Genomic DNA, 17,743 nt, shown 5'->3' with positions numbered 1-17,743 from the left:
TTCATTAAACAGCAAATTATCTTGAAAGAAACTGAAAGCTAGTTTTCGCTGGTGGTGGTTAGTCCGCCTGCAGTGTGGGAGACCTGAGCTCGATCCCTGGGTTGGGAAGATCCCCTGAGAAAGGAATGGGTACCCACTCTAGTATTCCTGGGCTTCCCTGGTGGTTTAGCTGGTAAAGAATCCTTCTGCAATGCGAGAGACCTGGGTTTGATCTCTGTGTTGGAAGATCCCCTGGAGAAGGGAACGGCTACCCACTCCAGTATTCTGGCCTGCAGAGTGCCATGGACTGTATAGTCCGTGGGGTCACAAGGAGTCAGACACGACTGAGCGACTTTCACTATACTATACTATAACTACAATGAGCTCAATCCAGTCATCTTTATTTCTTAAGGAAGTCAATCACAGGGCTTCCCTAGTGGCTCAGTGGTAAAGAACCTGCCTGCCAGTGTAAAAGACATGGGTTGGATCCCTGACCCAGGAAGATCCCAGGTGCCTTGGAGCAACTAAGCCCATGCACCACAACTGCTGAGCCTGTGCTTTAGAGCCTGGGAAGCGCAGCTACTGAAGGCCGAGTTTCCTAGAGCCCGTGCTCTGCAGTAGGAGAAGCCACTGCAACGAGAAACCCGCATACCGCAATGAAGAACAGCCCCCACTCACTGCAGCTAGAGAAAAGCCTGGGCGGCAGCAAAGACCCACCACAGCCCGAGTAAATAAATAAATGAAATTATTTTTAAAAGTTTTTAAAAAGAAGTCAATCATAGTTCCCAGTCTCAATATTTCATGTCCCACTTAGGAAAGAGAAAAGGAAGATCTTTAGAGCGGATGTTCGTGACGTTGTCTGTTCAAGTGATCAGCAAAAGAAAACGGGTACTATTATGTGTGCATGCTAAGTCACTTCAGTCGTGTCTGACTCTTTGCAACCCTATGAACCGTACCCTGCTAGGCTCCTCTGTCCATGAGATTCTCCAGGCGAAGAATACTGGAGTGGCTTGCCATTCCCTTCTCCAGGGGATCTTCCTGACCCAGGGATCGAACCTGCATCTCCTGCCTTGCAGGTGGATTCTTTACTACTGAGCCACTGGGGAAGCCCTCTATTATGTATAGGGAATACTTAAGGGCGTCTTGGACCAACCCCAGAGTAGAGAGACTTGGGGTTACGTTGTTCCCTTTTGCTGCTTCTGACACCACAGTGCATAAGCCTTGGCAGTCTCCAGCAGCAAACATTTGGCTATCACAGTCATGTCATAGGCCCCATGAGTGACAAGAGTTCCTCTCCATGCTGCTTAGAAGTTGGCTATGTGCACCTCTTCAGCCTCAGCACTATTTTCAAACCTCACCCCCGCCATGTTCATAGATTGAATATGGTTCTGTACCATGTGGTCACCTGGACCTTCAGGCTTTACATGGTGACAGTCTTCTCTGGGGATTTGTGAAAGAAAATATCTCTTACCTAATGAAAAGGATGTCTTAACCCTGCCAAACAATAATTTAAGATCTAAAAAACACTGACTGGGGATTGTATTAACATCAGCATGGGAGAGGTTGTCTAGAAAAATATGGAGAGAAACTAAAATGTGGGCCGAGAATGGAGGTAAACATACCAATAATTTCCAACCAGGGTGCGTGGGGACTCAGTTTACTTCGAACGTACAACAAAATAATCAAATTTGGTTAAACAAATATTAAGCTAGTTGAATGACTGAATCGGACCACAAAAACAATTCCTCTTCACAGACCTAGTTACTGTCCAGGAAGTTTTCTGTCTAACCCAGCTGACCCCCTCTGTCGCTCTCCCCCATTTTTAATGCTTTTGTTCGTAGAGAATGGCCAACTGCTTCTCTTTGCCCTCGAACTCCATCTTCTTGACATTCCCCTGTAGGTTCTAGTTTCATCCTTTAGTTACTCTTATTTAAATAAAAACAAAATCGAACATGGTCTCCACTGTCTTAGCAGATATTTGTCAAACTGGTGAAAATTACACTTGAATTTCCCCACGTAGGCTTTGGCAGGAATGAAATCCATCTTCTATAATACTACAGTTTGTAGATTCTTCCATAAAGTAGGATGTTGCCCGTCTGTCATCGAGTTTCACCTCATTCATCCCAGCTCCCCCTGGGTGTGCTTTCTGAGGAGGAGCACCCACGAATGCCTTCTAGGACCATCACAGTGGTCCATGAGCTTGTGTGTGTGTGTAAAGGACTGATCTGAAGCAGAATGTCTCTGTGACAATGCTAATAAAACCAGACCCACAGGGGTCTCCAAGCTGAGCGCTGGGCTGCATACTGGAGTATGAAAGTAATCCAGGTATTCGAAGGTGTGAAATGAAAGGACTCCATCTCTCAGTGGTTCAAGGCAGGGCTGGGTTGACTAGAAAGGAGGATGGGCCTGTGAGTGGCATAGCCTCCCTCCAGGCACAGCCAGGGTGGGAGACAGGCCTAGCATGTTGGGCCAGGCAAGTTGGGATTAGGCGGTGTGTTTTTCACTTTTTAAAAAAAAAATTCCTTTCAGGTTTCTTTATACCCTCTCTAAAATTCAGACATCTGAACAACCCCAGAATGGGTAGAAGGACATGATGGCCAGTGTTTATGACCTTTGGGTGCCCTTTCCTCCCAGGCTCTCTGTGGTCTGAGGTCTGTTTACAGAATTGGACAATGGTAGGAAGGCCTCCAGGTTAAACAATAAAGAGGTGGCTCCTTCAGAGCTCAGAATTGTCTTAAATAAGGACATATAAAATGAAAAAAAACAAGAAAATATCAAGTTCTGAACCAGTGGGCAGATTACTCCTTCAGAATATTTATATACTAAATATGCAACCATTTTCTTGAGTTAAAACACTATGACAGTCTTATTATCTGTAGTAATTTTCATAGCAAAGAAAGCTGTGGGTGGAAACCAAGTTTTCTGTCAGGCAGAGGTAAAAATGTGAAGTTTTCTAGAATTTGTAGTTGTCTTGAATCACAGACATTGGAGAGGGGTGGAAAGACCAGAAGTGAAGACATTCATATTTCCTACAATTTTGGACATAAGGAGAAGCAATTTTCTCATCTAATCAGCAAAGATAAGCTTAACTTATTCCTGCATCTCTAAGTCATTTGTTTAGCCCTGAAATTTTAATAAATTTTAATAAAACGGCTCATTAGAAAGAACTTCTCAGCAGTTCTTTCTACTGGAGTATGAAAGTAATCCAGGTATTTGAAGGCATGAAATGGAAGGACTCAATCTCTCAGGGGTTCAGATGGATGTTAAGATCCTGGAGTGCGTCCATCCTCTCTATACATTCAGGCCATATGACATAGTTTGGCTGAAATCCAGATGTCCATGGACTCCAGAGTTAGCTTTCTCTTAAGGAAATGCTTACATGAAACTGGACCAGGATACAGCAAAGACCAAGGGAAGAAAGAAAACTTGAATTACATGACTGAAATATTCTGCAAAATCACACTTCAGCTTCTCCTTGGAGCTGAAAATTCCTCAAGTTTCGTCCTGAGAGGCAACTGCGTGAATACTATATTTTCTGACAATTTCCAACACAATTCCATTTAAGGTTATCAGACAAGGCTGTATGATAAGGCTGTGTGTGGGGGTGGGCATTTTATGCCTGTGTGTAACATTGTCACTTGGCTTTGCAAAGTCAGAAATTCCCTGCATATCCATTGAAGAGGATAATCCAGCATGTGGCAGGTCAAGTAAATGCCATCCCTTAGTCTATATTCCTGCCTCATTCTTTCTCCCACACTTTAGTTCTCTAAGTTGTAAGTGTCTGAAATCATTCTTGATGAATAATGCTGGACCACTCTGAAAATTTGTGGCTGAGGGCTGGACCCTCGTCATCGCCACGCACTTTGTCGCCGAGACAGGTAACCCATGGTTACTGAGCTCAGATCAGTTAAGGGGCAGAGAGCCTCCGCTCCTCACTGCTCTATAAAAGGGACCCAGCAAAGGGACCCTACCAGCTTCTAGCTCTCAGCCTGGCTGAGCCTGGGAAGCAAAGCCTGAGACCTCCGGAGCAGGAAGCACCAGCAGCAGAGGCAGGGCCAGCATGGCCCCCACTTTCAAACTTCAGTGTCACTTCATTCTGATCTGCCTGCTGGCTCTAAGAGGAGAGAGCCGGTACCTGGAGGTGAGCGATTCCCTGGGGCTGACCCATCTCACCTTCCAGCCCTGAGTGTCCAGCCTTGGGGATGGGCAGGCTGCCTCTGCTCTCAGATTATGTCGGGGTTAGCTCCTTCTTCCTCATTCACTGTGCCCCCTCTTTCCCGGGGTATCCCCTAGGTCTTCCTGCCTACTTCTTCCCCCTTTGCCTTTGGCCCCTCGGGTATACCCCGATCTGATGGAAAAGGTCTAAACCTTCCCATCTTCTCCGGATCCCCCTGGAGACATTGATCTGCTCACTTGCTTCTCTGTGCCGTGGGCAGGGAGGGTACCCCGCTTCTGATCCCCTCTTCCCCTCCCTGAACTGTTCCGGACTGACTAATTTTCCCGGCCAGCTGCGGGAAGCAGTGGATCACGACCCTTTTCCACACCTCGCCGGTGGCGCCAGCCCGAAGCGGGAGCTGGAGGGGGAGCCGCTGTACCGCCGCGCTCTGAGTGAGTGCGGGCTGCCGTGGGGAGGTGGGGGCTGGCCGGACCCCTGGGAGGGAGCTCGAGGCCCAGATTCCCATCGCAAAGGGTCGTCCGAGGAGGTGCCCCTGGGCGAGATGGGGTGACGCTCCGGGAGCCGGGCGCTGAGGCTGGGAGTCGCGGGAGGCGGAGAGAGGGCTGCCCCGGGCGGCGCAGCGCGGGCTGCAGCCAACCCCGCTGCCCTCCCCCAGGGTGCGTGGACATGCTGAGCCTCCAGGGCCAGTTCACCTTCACCGCCGACCGGCCGCAGCTACACTGCGCCACATTCTTCATCGCAGAGCCGGAGGAGTTCGTCACCATCCACTACGATCTGGTCTCCATCGACTGTCTGAGGGGGGACGTCCTGCAGGTGAGGCGCCCCCGGGCCAGGTGAGCAAGGGACGGGTCCCAGCTACCCAGCAGGGAGAGCCGGTAACTAGACGCTCAGCTGGTGCCGGAGCGGGATCCCTAGGCAAAAGGAACCTCCCCTCACTCCCTGAAGGGCTGGTGCCTCCTGCAGTGGTTTAAGTTGCCCTCTGTGAGCTCTCGTCCGGCGCTTGTTGCATCCTGGGGCAGATGAAAAGTGGTACAAGCCCATTGAGCAGGAGCGCTCAGGTCCGCGAGCCCGTGGCCCTGGTTAGAAGGCGACCTCACACGTCTGAGATCTGAGCCCGCCTTGGTCCTGCGGGTCCCTCTCTCTGTGGAATCGTTCCAGGCTTCCAAAGGCTGTCTTCAACGCCTGGGTGACCCGATTTTGGAGCAGAAGGGCACGGGCCACTGGGAGGCATGCTGAGAAGGAATCTAGTCTGAGGCAGGGATGAGGTGTGGACAAGTCCTCCAGTCTCACAGCATCCCCACTCGAGTTCCCTGTGAGCCTTAGGGGTCAGCTCGGGATGGTTGCTGGACTTTTCCAGTCCAGTGAAAGTGAACATGATTAAAATTCTTAAGTGGAATTATTTTGGAAACTGTCAAATGCAGTGGAAGAGAACTGACCTGATGAAGGAATTTGTAGCTGGTAATGTTACTAACTCGAACTAGGTTGAACTCATTAAATTGGAGACTTGTGATTTTAAGAATAAAGTCAGTAGACTTTGACCTTTTGTCCCGCCAAACTACAAACTTCAACAACTGAAGGAAAAAACTCCTAATTTGCATACCAGACATTATTGTCTAAGTGTTAAAGTAGTTCTTGATATTTTAATAAGTGTGATAAGTTTAAAGATGGGGGAAATGGGTATGTATAACCATCGGCAGGTAGGTAAAGTTCTTGCTCCAGTTTGTCCTTTTGCTGTCTATTTTTGAGATATTTTGTTCATATTTTAATGAGGAAAGAGAAAAGCTGAAGCCCAGATTATGCTCCTGTGGAATTCTTCTGAAGGTAGGATGTGTGAAAAATAATGACCAATACAAAAATGTGTATCATCTGTAGTTTTATTTACTAAGGTGGCTGAAATGATAAAGTATAAGAAAGTATTTGCTTTGGACACATTGGAGTTTATAAAGGGGGGAAAAAAGCAATAATTAATTAATTAATCATATGACTTGCAAACAATACAGTCAAAATATACACAAATAGAAAGCAAGTGTGCAGGGGGGTGCAGTCTGTCTATTCCCTACTTATAATTGGAAGGTCCATTGCTGGGTAAGCTTTTCCCCCTTTTCAACACATTTATGATTTCAGGAGCTGATGGAAGTGATCATCTTTGTGTTTTTGTTGGAAGGTATTTGATGGTTGGATTCTCAAGGGGGAGAAATTCCCCAGTTCCCAGGATCACCCTCTCCCCACGACTGAGAGGTACATAGATTTCTGTGAGAGTGGTCTGAGCAGAAGGAGCATCAGATCCTCCCAGAACGTGGCCATGATCTTCTTCCGGGTCCATGAGCCAGGAAATGGATTCACAATAACCATGAAGACAGAGCCTAACCTCTTCCGTAAGTGGACTTCCTGACTTCTCAGTTAAAAGGCAGGAACTGAGGGGAGAGAGCGTCCATTCTACTTTTCAAAAGTAGTATCATTGCACAGACTTAAGAAATTTGAAGTGAGGAAGGATTTGAACGGAAATTCTTTTGTAATTAGAAATGACCTAAAGGATATTTGTGATTCATTATTATGAAAATCAAATCAGTTTTTAATTTATTTACCAGGCTAAATAAGATACTAACTTATGGTGGCTAGAATTCTATTTTTCCCCTGGTCTTATTTCTGATCTCCTGAATTACTACAATGTATTCAGTGACAAGCTTTAATCCCTCCAGTCATTCCTTTGACCTGGATTCAGATATGAAGTCTTTGAGATACTTAGGTAAATGCTGAAAGACTGCATATCTGGGATGTGTAGACAGATTTCACGCCTGAGCAGAGGGTTGGACCAGAGAACTTCAGTGTTGCCTTCTGAGTCTGAACCCATTGCTCTAATTTAATTGGTTTCTGATGGATACATGAAAAGATGCTATAAAGCTAAATAACCCAGGCCTAAAACACATTATCTTAATCAGAATGACTTCATTCATCTATTTACTATTTTTCCCCATTAAGAGAAAAATGTTTTGTAAAAAATCAGGTAAAGAAAACATAATCATTTTTGGTTGCATAAAATAGTGTTAATATTAACACTTCATGTGACTGAAGAATGGTGCCTACCTAATCTGCCAAAAAATAATGTACTGACTGATCTCCCAGTTTTTATTTTTAAAAAACAAAGTAACTTTTTATGGAAGAAGCACCCAGAAGGGCTATTTCTGAGGACTGGAAAAGAATAATACTAGAGGACAGCTATTTCTCCTATATCTTGTTTGGCTAGAAATCAGAAATCTAGAATCATCAAGGAATTTCAGTTCACTTTGAAATTAAGTGTGATTAAAAATATAAGGAGGCAAAGGCAATTCTGACATCAGAAACTTTTGTCCAGTAATTGGCCAAAAACAGCACAAACTCTGATGCTTCTAGTTTCATAGCTAAAAGAATATTTATTGTAAGTCTAGACCTGAGATACAGAAAAAATTTTCAGAAAATTTTGGGAATAAATAAACATTAAAGATTTACCTTTTAGTCAACTTACCACTTAACACCCAGTAAATATTTATCAGATATAAGCCTGGTTTCTGATTTTCTCAGCCTATTTTGTAATGAGTTCAATATTTCTTTACTTTATTATCTAAAAAGTAACATATATCTCCAAGTTCAGTTAATAAAGGTTTCAGACCACCGGGGTTTGAATTCTGATCTCCTCTTTAAGCCTTGATTTTTCCAGACTTCCAGATTGAACTAAGACCCTAGTTAATGAAGTATTCCTAGAACTTATACCAGCTAGTATTGATTGGTTGGCTATTAATTTATGTCTTGTGAGTGTTATAAACAAGGTGACCCCCTGAGATTACAATTAGAAGCCCCTTACAGCCCAGGGCTTCCTAACCATGTGGATATATCCCTGGTGGTTTTTCTTCCCCAGGTCCTTCCATCTCCAAAATCACCTTTGTGATATGTATTCTCTTCTGGGCCCCAAGCCCCTAGACCATTAACAGAAGCTTAGAGTAGGATAAGATAAATTTCCACAAAAGCCCAGCACACAAGATAGTGAAAACGTGATTTTGCTTTTCTATAAAGCCTGCAATATCATCTCCCAGACCCCAAATGGAAGGTTTACTCTGGTCGTGCCACGTCAGCATCGCAACTGCAGCTTCTCCATCATTTATCCTGTAGCGATCAAAATATCCGATCTCACCCTGGGACACTTAAATGGTCTGCAGTTAAAGGTGAGTTGCTTATTGCTTCCCAGTCACTTCCTAAGGCCCCAGCAAACTTTTGAGAGCAAAAGTAATCACACAGGGTGAACGTGGATGAATGGGAGTGGCCGGTCCTTCTGTCTGACCATTTCATCTCACACGAGCCCGCCGTCGCTGCCTGAACACGCTCCTCTTCTATTTCCATTATGCTGCAAGCTGCATACTCAGGTGCCCCTTCTGCCTACTTGAATACTTTTTTCATGATGTAAGAAATGTTTCCAACTGGCAAAGTTGTGGCATATAATTACAATTGAACTCTCTTGTACTCGCCTCTTTTACAGAAATTCTCTCCTAGCAGAACCTAGTGTGAGTCATCTACACAGCTGTTTTTCTGATTATTGGAATTTTCTTTTGACATGAAGGAAGTGTCTTCATTGACAGAACTGTGTGATGAAGGAATGCTAAGTGTAGCAGAAAATGTGAAATTGGATTTTTATATTGCAAAATACAGTAAAGTTTTGAAGCTTTTTTTTTTTTTTTTTTTTGCATTACATTTCATGCCATACATTTTGCAACAAAACATTAGCTGAGACTCTTCATCTACTTTCCCCCCGTGAACTGCTGTATGGACTTTGCAGTTGTGCTGACCTTGACCACATTTACTTGCACCGGCAGCTCGTTTCCTCTGAGTCATCCTCAACTCCTTTTATGTTCTCATATGCCTAGGTTAAGATAACTGATATATTCATCGGCATCGAACAAAGTCGTCAAAGAAAGTTCCTAATCAGACAGATTTATTTGGTTTCAGTGAAATCAAATAAATAAGACTAGGGCTGAGAAAAGCAGTATGTACAACTTCCTTTAAGCCCTAAACTCATAGGCCAGTGCTTATATTTTTTTAAGTTGAACCTTTGTGGAAGAATAATCCTTTGATAAAGACCGGGATAAGTGGATGTCTCTGGCATAACCTTACTGGCTTGAGACTGTATGTCATTCTTGATGTTTAATATAGAAGTATGGTAGATTGAGAGATCTGCATTTTAGCTATTTTTGGCTATGAGGAGTAATCTTGGTGCTTACCATTTAAAACAGTGTGAAGTCTGCAGTGTTCTAAGTATTTGTTGCTTTACAAAAAAGAATTTTTAGGGTGCTTACTATGTGCAAGGCCTTATTCTAAATGCTGGAAATTAGCAATGAACAAAACAGGTCCGGCTCACATGGAACTTACATGCTAGGGGATGAGACAGGCAAAAGAATAATATGTTTCAAATAGTGATGAGTACCTACAGAAAATGAAGCAGAGTGGCCGCGGGGGCAAATGTGGGAGAGAGAGGGCAGGCAACTACTTGAGCTAAGATGGTCAGGAGAGAAACCTTTTGAAAAGGAGACATTTAAAGTGAGATTTCAGTGATGTAAGAAGGAGTCGGCAGCCCCCGGAGCGCTGGGAACAGGGTAACAGTGGTGCAGAGGCTCGGAGGCAGGATGGGCTTCCTGAGCTCCAGAAACAGAAAGAAGCAAAGGTAGGGGCCCTGTGCTATGGTACAGCACCAGGGAGACAGGCAGGGCTGGGGTGGAGAGCCCAGCAAGAGTCTATTCTGAGTGCAGTGGCAAATCACTGAAGGGGGTCGGGCATAATCCATCTGATCGTGATCTGGTGGGTGAGGGGGGCTGGGATTGCTGGCTTCATGACCAAATTAAATCACAGAGTCCATGATGGGAAGGAGACGATTGCCCTAATGTTATTCTGGCTTCCATGAATGATGATGAATGAGCTGTAGCGGCCCGAGTGGTACAGGAGTGCACCTAAAAGGCCATCCGTCATAGTCTAGGCAAGAGGTGAGAATAACTTAGTCCAGGGAGGTGGAACCTCCACAGAGAAATCTAGAGGTCCCTACGCAACCCAGCTCCTGCCATTGTTTACTGAGGATAGCTGAGAGGTTTGGGAAGAGGACAGAAAAGTCACCAAATGCCGAGGAGTGTGTGCTCCCCACCTCTTTGTTTCTGGGTTTTGTTCCCCTCATTTTTTTTTGTTTGTTGTTGTTGTTGGCTGCCCCGCACAGCATTTGGGGTCCTAGCTCCCTGACCTTGCATTGGAAGCATGGAGTCTTAACCACTGGGTCACCAGGGAAATCCCTATTGCCCTCATTTTAGTTTCTATTTCTTCCCAACTTCCTATTTCCCGTTTCTCTCTCCTGAGTCTGCCTTTTGCCCTTCACCTCCTCCTGTGAAATTTGGAACCTATAGAACCAGCTGGAATGTTTAGTCTTAAGTCATGTTCTCCCTGGACACCCTCTACTCAAGGGAAAGGCAATTACATTTTTTTCCCTTTACTTCTAAATGGCTTATTCAACTCTTCATACAAGAACATGAGCCCTGTACACAGTGGGGCTGACTAATCCTGTATTTTATGGTTTGATGAAATGTGTAAAATGCATAGAGCACATAGTGGGTGCTCTAAATATGTATACCTCCCATCACCACTTGCTTCCTTTCACTGGACAAATAAATGTTGTTATATTATTTTCTATTTGTTGCTTAGTTCCAGTTACATTTCAAAATCTTCCTAATGTTAGACTGTGTGTGTTTATGTACGTGTGTATTCAGCACTGTTTTAGATTTTGGTTCCTATGTAGTATGGTCTATCTGGTTAACTTCTAAGCATCTTGCCACACTCAGCTAGGTCTCTTGAGTGTACCTCAATGAAGAAGAGGATCACAGGCAAACTGGTGGTGTAATTTGTGGGGGGCAGCACAAAATGAAAACACAAGGACTTTATTTTAAAATTATTAAGAATTTCAAGATAGTGAGAACAGAGCATTAAGCCGAGCTCTAGGCCTCGTAAGTGTGAGCAATGTGGATGTGAGCCATGTGATCGCGAGGCCAGCCCTGATCACAGGAGCGGGCAGAGAGGGGTGGCTTTGTTTGCCTGGGAAACTGAAGCCCAGGGAGTTCTGTAGACAGAGTGGAAAGGATGAAGGGAAGCAGAAAAAGATGGTTCTAGTGGACCACACAGAGTTTTAGACTAGATATTTATTTTGAATAGCTTGAAATAAATTTACTTTAGTTGGACAGAGAAAGTTAATGGTAACTCTAGCTAATCTGAGCCCAAATGAGGGTTTTTTTTCTTTAATATTCTTATAACTAATCTAAATCCTTATCAGTAGAAAGGGTAAGAATTGTCTCCATAGCAAAAAAAAAAAAAAAAAAGTCTTTTATAAAGAAGAGGAAAAGAGGTAAGTTGAAGGAAAAAACTGATATGGAGGTCCTATTTATAAAAACGCTGACTGCATGCATTAAGAAATTCAAATAATTCAATATATATGTCCAAATGATTTAAAAATCAAACCACTTTTAGATGCAATTTTTATACACCGTATATGGAGTTTAAAGATTCTGATTTCATCATTTTAGTCCTTGCACTTGTAAAAAAATGTTTTTTAAATGCACACACATTTTAAAAAATGATTACTTAACCAATTTAGAAAAGCAATTCCTTTTTTTTCTTTAAAAAGTCCTAATTTCCGGAGCCTTGGATGTTAAACGGCACTTCCAGGATGTCTGGGCCTAAAGGAGTGAATTCACTAATTTGCCATTGGTTTGACTTTGGTAGGTGATTTAAATACGTCTTCCTCTGCCGCTTTGTTCTCTTAGAAGTCCTCCGCAGGCTGTGGGGGAATAGGAGACTTTGTGGAGCTGCTGGGAGGAACTGGTTTGGACCCTTCCAAGATGCTGCTTTTAGCTGATCTCTGCTACCCTTTATCTGGCCCAGGTAAGATGGTTCTTTGATTATTATTTATGTGCCTATGAAGTTTTACCCTGATGCTGGGAAAGACTGAGGGCGTGAGTTTGAGCGAACGCCAGGAGACAGTGAAGGACAGGGAAGCCTGGGGTATTGCAGTCTGGTGGGGTCGCAGAGAGTGACCGAACAACAACAAGATTTCGTCCTTAAATAAAACACTTCAAATTATTTATACGTGAAAGGGCAAGTTCCACCAAAAAAAGTTTGATTTTGCCATTGAACCAACGTGAGGATTTTGCATTTGAGCCTATACACAGCATCAAGAATGCATGACCACAGTATCTGACATTGGAGAGAAACTTATGAAGTAACAAACTTGCATGTTTAAGGTTGGCCCTAGGTAAAACTGAAAATGGCAGAGAACTGTGCTTGTTCTACCTTTTTGAAAGTCCCTGCCTTCATCCTCTCGTGACTAAAGAGTTTGCTGACTGAAAACCATGGTTCACATAGTGTATGTATCATCAATTAGTAATACTATAATGATAAAGTAATATCTAAGTCATTTTTACCATATATATGTATATGTGTGTGTGTATTACTCGTAGTAAATACATCAAAAGGTGATTCACTTTATTAGAAATTCTCAGAACTGCTAGAATATCCCCAAGTTCTAACAGCAAAACCAGCCTCTGAAAGACTACTGCCAAAAGAGAAGTAAATTCTGAAGTCTAAAAGTGGTCGCTGGTAATAAAAGACCAGGTTAGCTCATGGTGCAGCACCAAACAGAATCAGGTCTTCTTTACTATGAATCAGTGAGGAGTTTCGATTTGATCAGGCTCAGGTGGGGTGGGGCGAAGGTGGAATTGCTGACTCATGACCAAATTAATTAATGAAGTCCAAGTGAGGGGAGAGACGGTTATGTGAAACCTTTCTATAAAGGTCTCCCCTTTCTGTCCTTCAGACGCAGGAACCAGTGATCATCGATTAAGAGACACAAGTCAAAGAGAAGAACAATCTTTCATCCCTTATCATAGCCCCCTTCCTCTCTTGTAAGCACACATCACACACCAACTAAATAATGAAACTGCAAATCAGATCTCCTTTGATCAGCTGTTACCTGTTTTAATTAAACCCAGATCTGCCCACCAGTATTTTCACTCCCTGAGCTAATGCTGGGATCTTAAGCAAAAACTCTGGAATAGAATTAATATACATAGATAAAGGGAAAATATTTCTAAAAACTCACTTTGCTAAAAATCTGGCGCTAGTTTATGCTAATTTACACTTGAGCCCTGGTTTAAACCAGTGGCTTCTCTCCGTTGGCATTCTCAAAGGCACTGGATCCTTCCATGCTGATGCAGGGTACCTGTGAGGAGATGTGGTTGAGCTGGATAAAAAGACTGGATTAAGAACTGATCTAACACTCATCCCTTAAAATTTAGATCACTGAAGCTATAGCAATTTTGGTGCATGAATTATATAATTTGGTTTAGGTAAACGTGTGTGTGTGTGTGTGTGTGTTAGTCCCACTCTTTGTGACCCCATGGACTGTAGCCCGCCAGGCTCCTCTGTCCATGAAATTTTCCAGGCAAGAATACTGGAGTGGGTTGCCATTTCCTTCTCCAAAAGGGTGTGATCAAGGCCAAATATTTTGCCTGTTTTATCTAAATGATTGAAACCAGTCTTATGATAATTTGAAGGCTTGAATTATCTGACTCATTGGTTCATTTTAGACTTCACTTTTTTCTTTCATTCATCATGTTTCCATGAGCCCTTCCTAAATTGTTCATACAATGAACTCTTAGGTATCTTGCCCTTTAGATTGAATTAGAAATATGTCAAATAATAAACAAATGATATGCACATTAACTAAAGGAAATAAGGCGCATTATGTAGATTAAAGTTCAGAGTAAGATCAGAAAAGAATGACCTTCCCAATCATTTAAAGAAAATTAACTTTGGACCTCGTCATAGAAGCTTAGCCTAGACTCCCTGGTGCCTATAGTAAAATAATTACAGGATTTATATCTTATTATCTCTCCAAATTGACTTTTACCTAAATAACTCTATCTGGCTGTTTTACTTCATTTAAACCCAGGTGCATGTTTTTGAAGTAGCTGTTATACAAGGATAATAATGTTTCTCAGAATCTAGTCCTTATAGAGACAAAGAGGGGGAAAAAGATTGAGAAAGTTAAAATAGCAGGAAGGATTATTGTAGGGTAGATAAATCTTGCCTCAGGAACCAGCTTGAGTTGAAGAAATAAACTAAAAATTTTAATAATTATTTAATAATTACTGAGTTTCACAGAACAGAAACTCATGTAGGTACAAACAGTTGATTGTCAGAAGGGAAGGGAGTGGGAAATGAAAAGAAAAAAATGTAATTCTGTGAGGTAATGAATGCCTCCATTATTCTTGCCTGGAAAATCCCATGGACAGAGGAACCACAGGAAAACATTAGGAAAAGTACAGGTGAACAATAGAACGAAAATTAGTACATTTAGTGTATGTCTCGGAGAAGGCAATGGCACCCCACTCCAGTACTCTTGCCTGGAAAATCCCATGGACAGGAGAGCCTGGTGGGCTGCACTCCACGGGGTCTCGAAGAGTCGGACTTCATTGAGCGACTTCACTTTCACTTTTCACTTTCATGCATTGGAGAAGGAAATAGCAACCCACTCCAGTGTTCTTGCCTGGAGAATCCCAGGGACGGGGAGCCTGGTGGGCTGCTGTCTTTGGGGTCGCACAGAGTCAGACACGACTTGTGCGACTTAGCAGCAGCAGTGTATGTCTAAACCATGCAAATGCTATTTTTATTTATACATAAAACAGAATCATTATCTAGGCTAGAAAACAATCAACAGGTGATATTTTTGGTCTACAGAACTGTCTGGCAGTACGGTCCATCCTTGCCGTTCAGTTCAGTTCAGTCCAGTCGCTCAGTCGTGTCCGACTCTTTGCGACCCCATGAATCACAGCACGCCAGGCCTCCCTGTCCATCACCAACTCCCGCAGTTCACTCAGATTCACGTCCATCGAGTCAGTGATGCCACCCAGCCATCTCATCCTCTGTCATCCCCTTCTCCTCCTGCCCCCAATCCCTCCCAGCATCAGAGTCTTTTCCAATGAGTCAACTCTTCGCATGAGGTGGCCAAAGTACTGGAGCTTCAGCTTTAGCATCATTCCTTCCAAAGAAATCCCAGGGCTGATCTCCTTCAGAATGGACTGGTTGGATCTCCTTGCACTCCAAGGGACTCTCAAGAGTCTTCTCCAACACCACAGTTCAAAAGCATCAATTCTTGCGCTCAGCCTTCTTCACAGTCCAACTCTCACATCCATACATGAACACTGGAAAAACCATAGCCTTGACTAGACTGACCTTAGTCGGCAAAGTAATGTCTCTGCTTTTGAATATACTATCTAGATTGGTCATAACTTTTCTTCCAAGGAGTAAGCGTCTTTTAATTTCATGGCTGCAATCACCATCAGCAGTGATTTTGGAGCCCCCCAAAATAAAGTCTGACACTGTTTCCACTGTTTCCCCATCTGTTTCTGATGGAGTGATGGGACCGGATGCCATGATCTTCATTTTCTGAATGTTGAGCTTTAAGCCAACTTTTTCACTCTCTTCTTTTACTTTCATCAAGGGGCTTTTTAGTTCTTCTTCAATTTCTGCCATAAGGGTGGTGTCATCTGCATTTCTGAGGTTATTCATATTTCTCCTGGCAATCTTGATTCCAGCTTATGTTTCTTCCAGTCCAGCGTTTCTCATGATGTCCTCTGCATATAAGTTAAATAAGCAGGGTGACAATATACAGCCTTGACGTACTCCTTTTCCTATTTGGAACAAGTCTGCTGTTCCATGTACAGTTCTAATTGTTGCTTCCTGACCTGCATACAGATTTCTCAAGAGGCAGGTCAGGTGGTCTGGTATTCCCATCTCTTTCAGAATTTTCCACAGTTTCTTGTGATCCATACAGTCAAAGGCTTTGGCATAGTCAATAAAGCAGAAATAGATGTTTTTCTGGAACTCTCCTTTAGCCCTGACCAATAAATGCTACATGCGCCTGCAAATAGAAGGGAAAAAAAACAGCCCCTGCAAATTTCCAACCTGTCCCAAGGGGGAAGCACTATCCCCACTGAGAATACAGCTAGAGGAAAGGTGTGGCAGGACAGACGCTTGCTTTCCTCTGCCTTCACCACCAAGCTTTGGAGGCGGGAGAATATAAAAAGCACAAGGAGCAATTGTCTTACTTCTTTATAGTTAGTTTTACTTGACAGTGTTCTTGCACGTGAGGAGAAAGGCTGAGTTCCGTTTCACTACTCAACAATTACACAGTTGACTCTTGAACAGCACGAGTTTGCACTTCTCAGGTCCACTCACACGAGGGTTGTTTTCAGTAGTAGATACTGCAGAACTACACCCTCCTGGGTTGATTGAACCCGAGAACGTGGAACCTCCGATCTGGAGGAACTATGGATGTGGAGGAGAGATGATAAATTATATGCAGATTTTCACCTGTGGGGAGGGTCCTCGGCCCTAACATGCAGGTTGTTCATGGGTCAGCTGTATATTATAATGAAAATGAAAACAAAACCGTTTCACCTGATGGTAGATGCTTGGTTTGAGTACGTGAGAAGAAGCTACATCTCCTTGCTTTTGCCCTGTTTGAATGATCTTGTGGACAGAAATGGCTTGGCTCTGTGGTTTCTAACCTACTGGGAAACTTACTTTTTCCGTGAATTATAGCCCAGATGAAAGTTGGCTGTGACCACACGGTGCTGCGCATGGTCTCCAGTGGAAAACATATAAATCGTGTGACTTTTGAGTATCGTCAGCTGGAACCATACGAGCTGGAAAACCCGAGTGGAAACAGTATCCAGGAATTCTGTTTGTCTACTCTTTGAATAAACAAGTCAATGATTTTCATGCTGCTAGCTAAGGGAGTTTTTAATGGCTATTATATATGATTTTGATGAGCAGCTAGTTAAGAACCTTTCATACCAGTCAGTATTCCCAACTTTGAGCACATTTCACACACACTAATTTTTGTACCTTGCTTCTTTTTCATTTGTTATATAAATGACCACATGGCAGAAAATAAGCCCCTCTCCCTTGGTAGAAATAGTTTCCTGTAATTCTTTTATATGCTTTCAACCTGAACTGGTAAGACAAGTGCAAAGAAATGTGCAATAAAAACTTGTATCACAAGGGAAAATACTACAAAGAAATAAAAATGATGGTGTTATCAGTTTTATAACAAAATGCATGTCTGTGTATACCAAAGTAGTAGCATTTGTTTATTTTCTGCTTATTCTGTTTATAGTAGACAGTAGTTTTATTTATTGATTTGTAACAGCTTGTTTTTAACAAACATTTGTAGTATGGAAAACATTTTGCAATTGTAAATACAAGCATGAATAAACATATTCAGAATGTTGGCACCTCAGCATCCTGCTTTGTTTACCTGAGTAGTTACTTACCTTACTACCATCAGAAAATAATGTTCTCAGGTGAGAACCTAATGCTGAGCTAAATCATTTTAGACTTCTTAGAGCTCAGAGAGCTCTGAGTTGGTAAGTAGAATTATTAGGTGCAAAAGGTAAAATTTCAGCATTTGCACAAACACTAACTGATTGGTCCTGATAGGGAAGCAGGATGTGGGAATCACTTTCCCAC

General features: G+C 43.0%; 1 protein-coding gene across 1 annotated transcript; it reads left to right on the top strand.

Annotated features, from left to right (window-relative positions):
• Positions 1-3,279: 3,279 nt before the first annotated feature.
• Positions 3,280-17,513, top strand: LOC120860944 (corticotropin-releasing factor-binding protein). The gene is made up of 7 exons (XM_040236654.1): positions 3,280-4,120; positions 4,488-4,587; positions 4,812-4,969; positions 6,321-6,531; positions 8,204-8,352; positions 11,974-12,091; positions 16,814-17,513. Exons 1-7 carry the CDS (start codon positions 4,040-4,042, stop codon positions 16,969-16,971), a joined length of 975 nt encoding a protein of 324 aa, XP_040092588.1. The 5' UTR covers positions 3,280-4,039; the 3' UTR covers positions 16,972-17,513.
• Positions 17,514-17,743: the final 230 nt, after the last annotated feature.

This window comes from Oryx dammah, unplaced genomic scaffold (assembly GCF_014754425.2).
Source record: "Oryx dammah isolate SB20612 unplaced genomic scaffold, SCBI_Odam_1.1 HiC_scaffold_11210, whole genome shotgun sequence".
Classification (NCBI taxonomy): Eukaryota; Metazoa; Chordata; class Mammalia; order Artiodactyla; family Bovidae; genus Oryx; species Oryx dammah.
The sequence above is the reverse complement of the archived record's forward strand: the minus strand, read 5'-3'. Positions and strand labels throughout refer to the sequence as shown.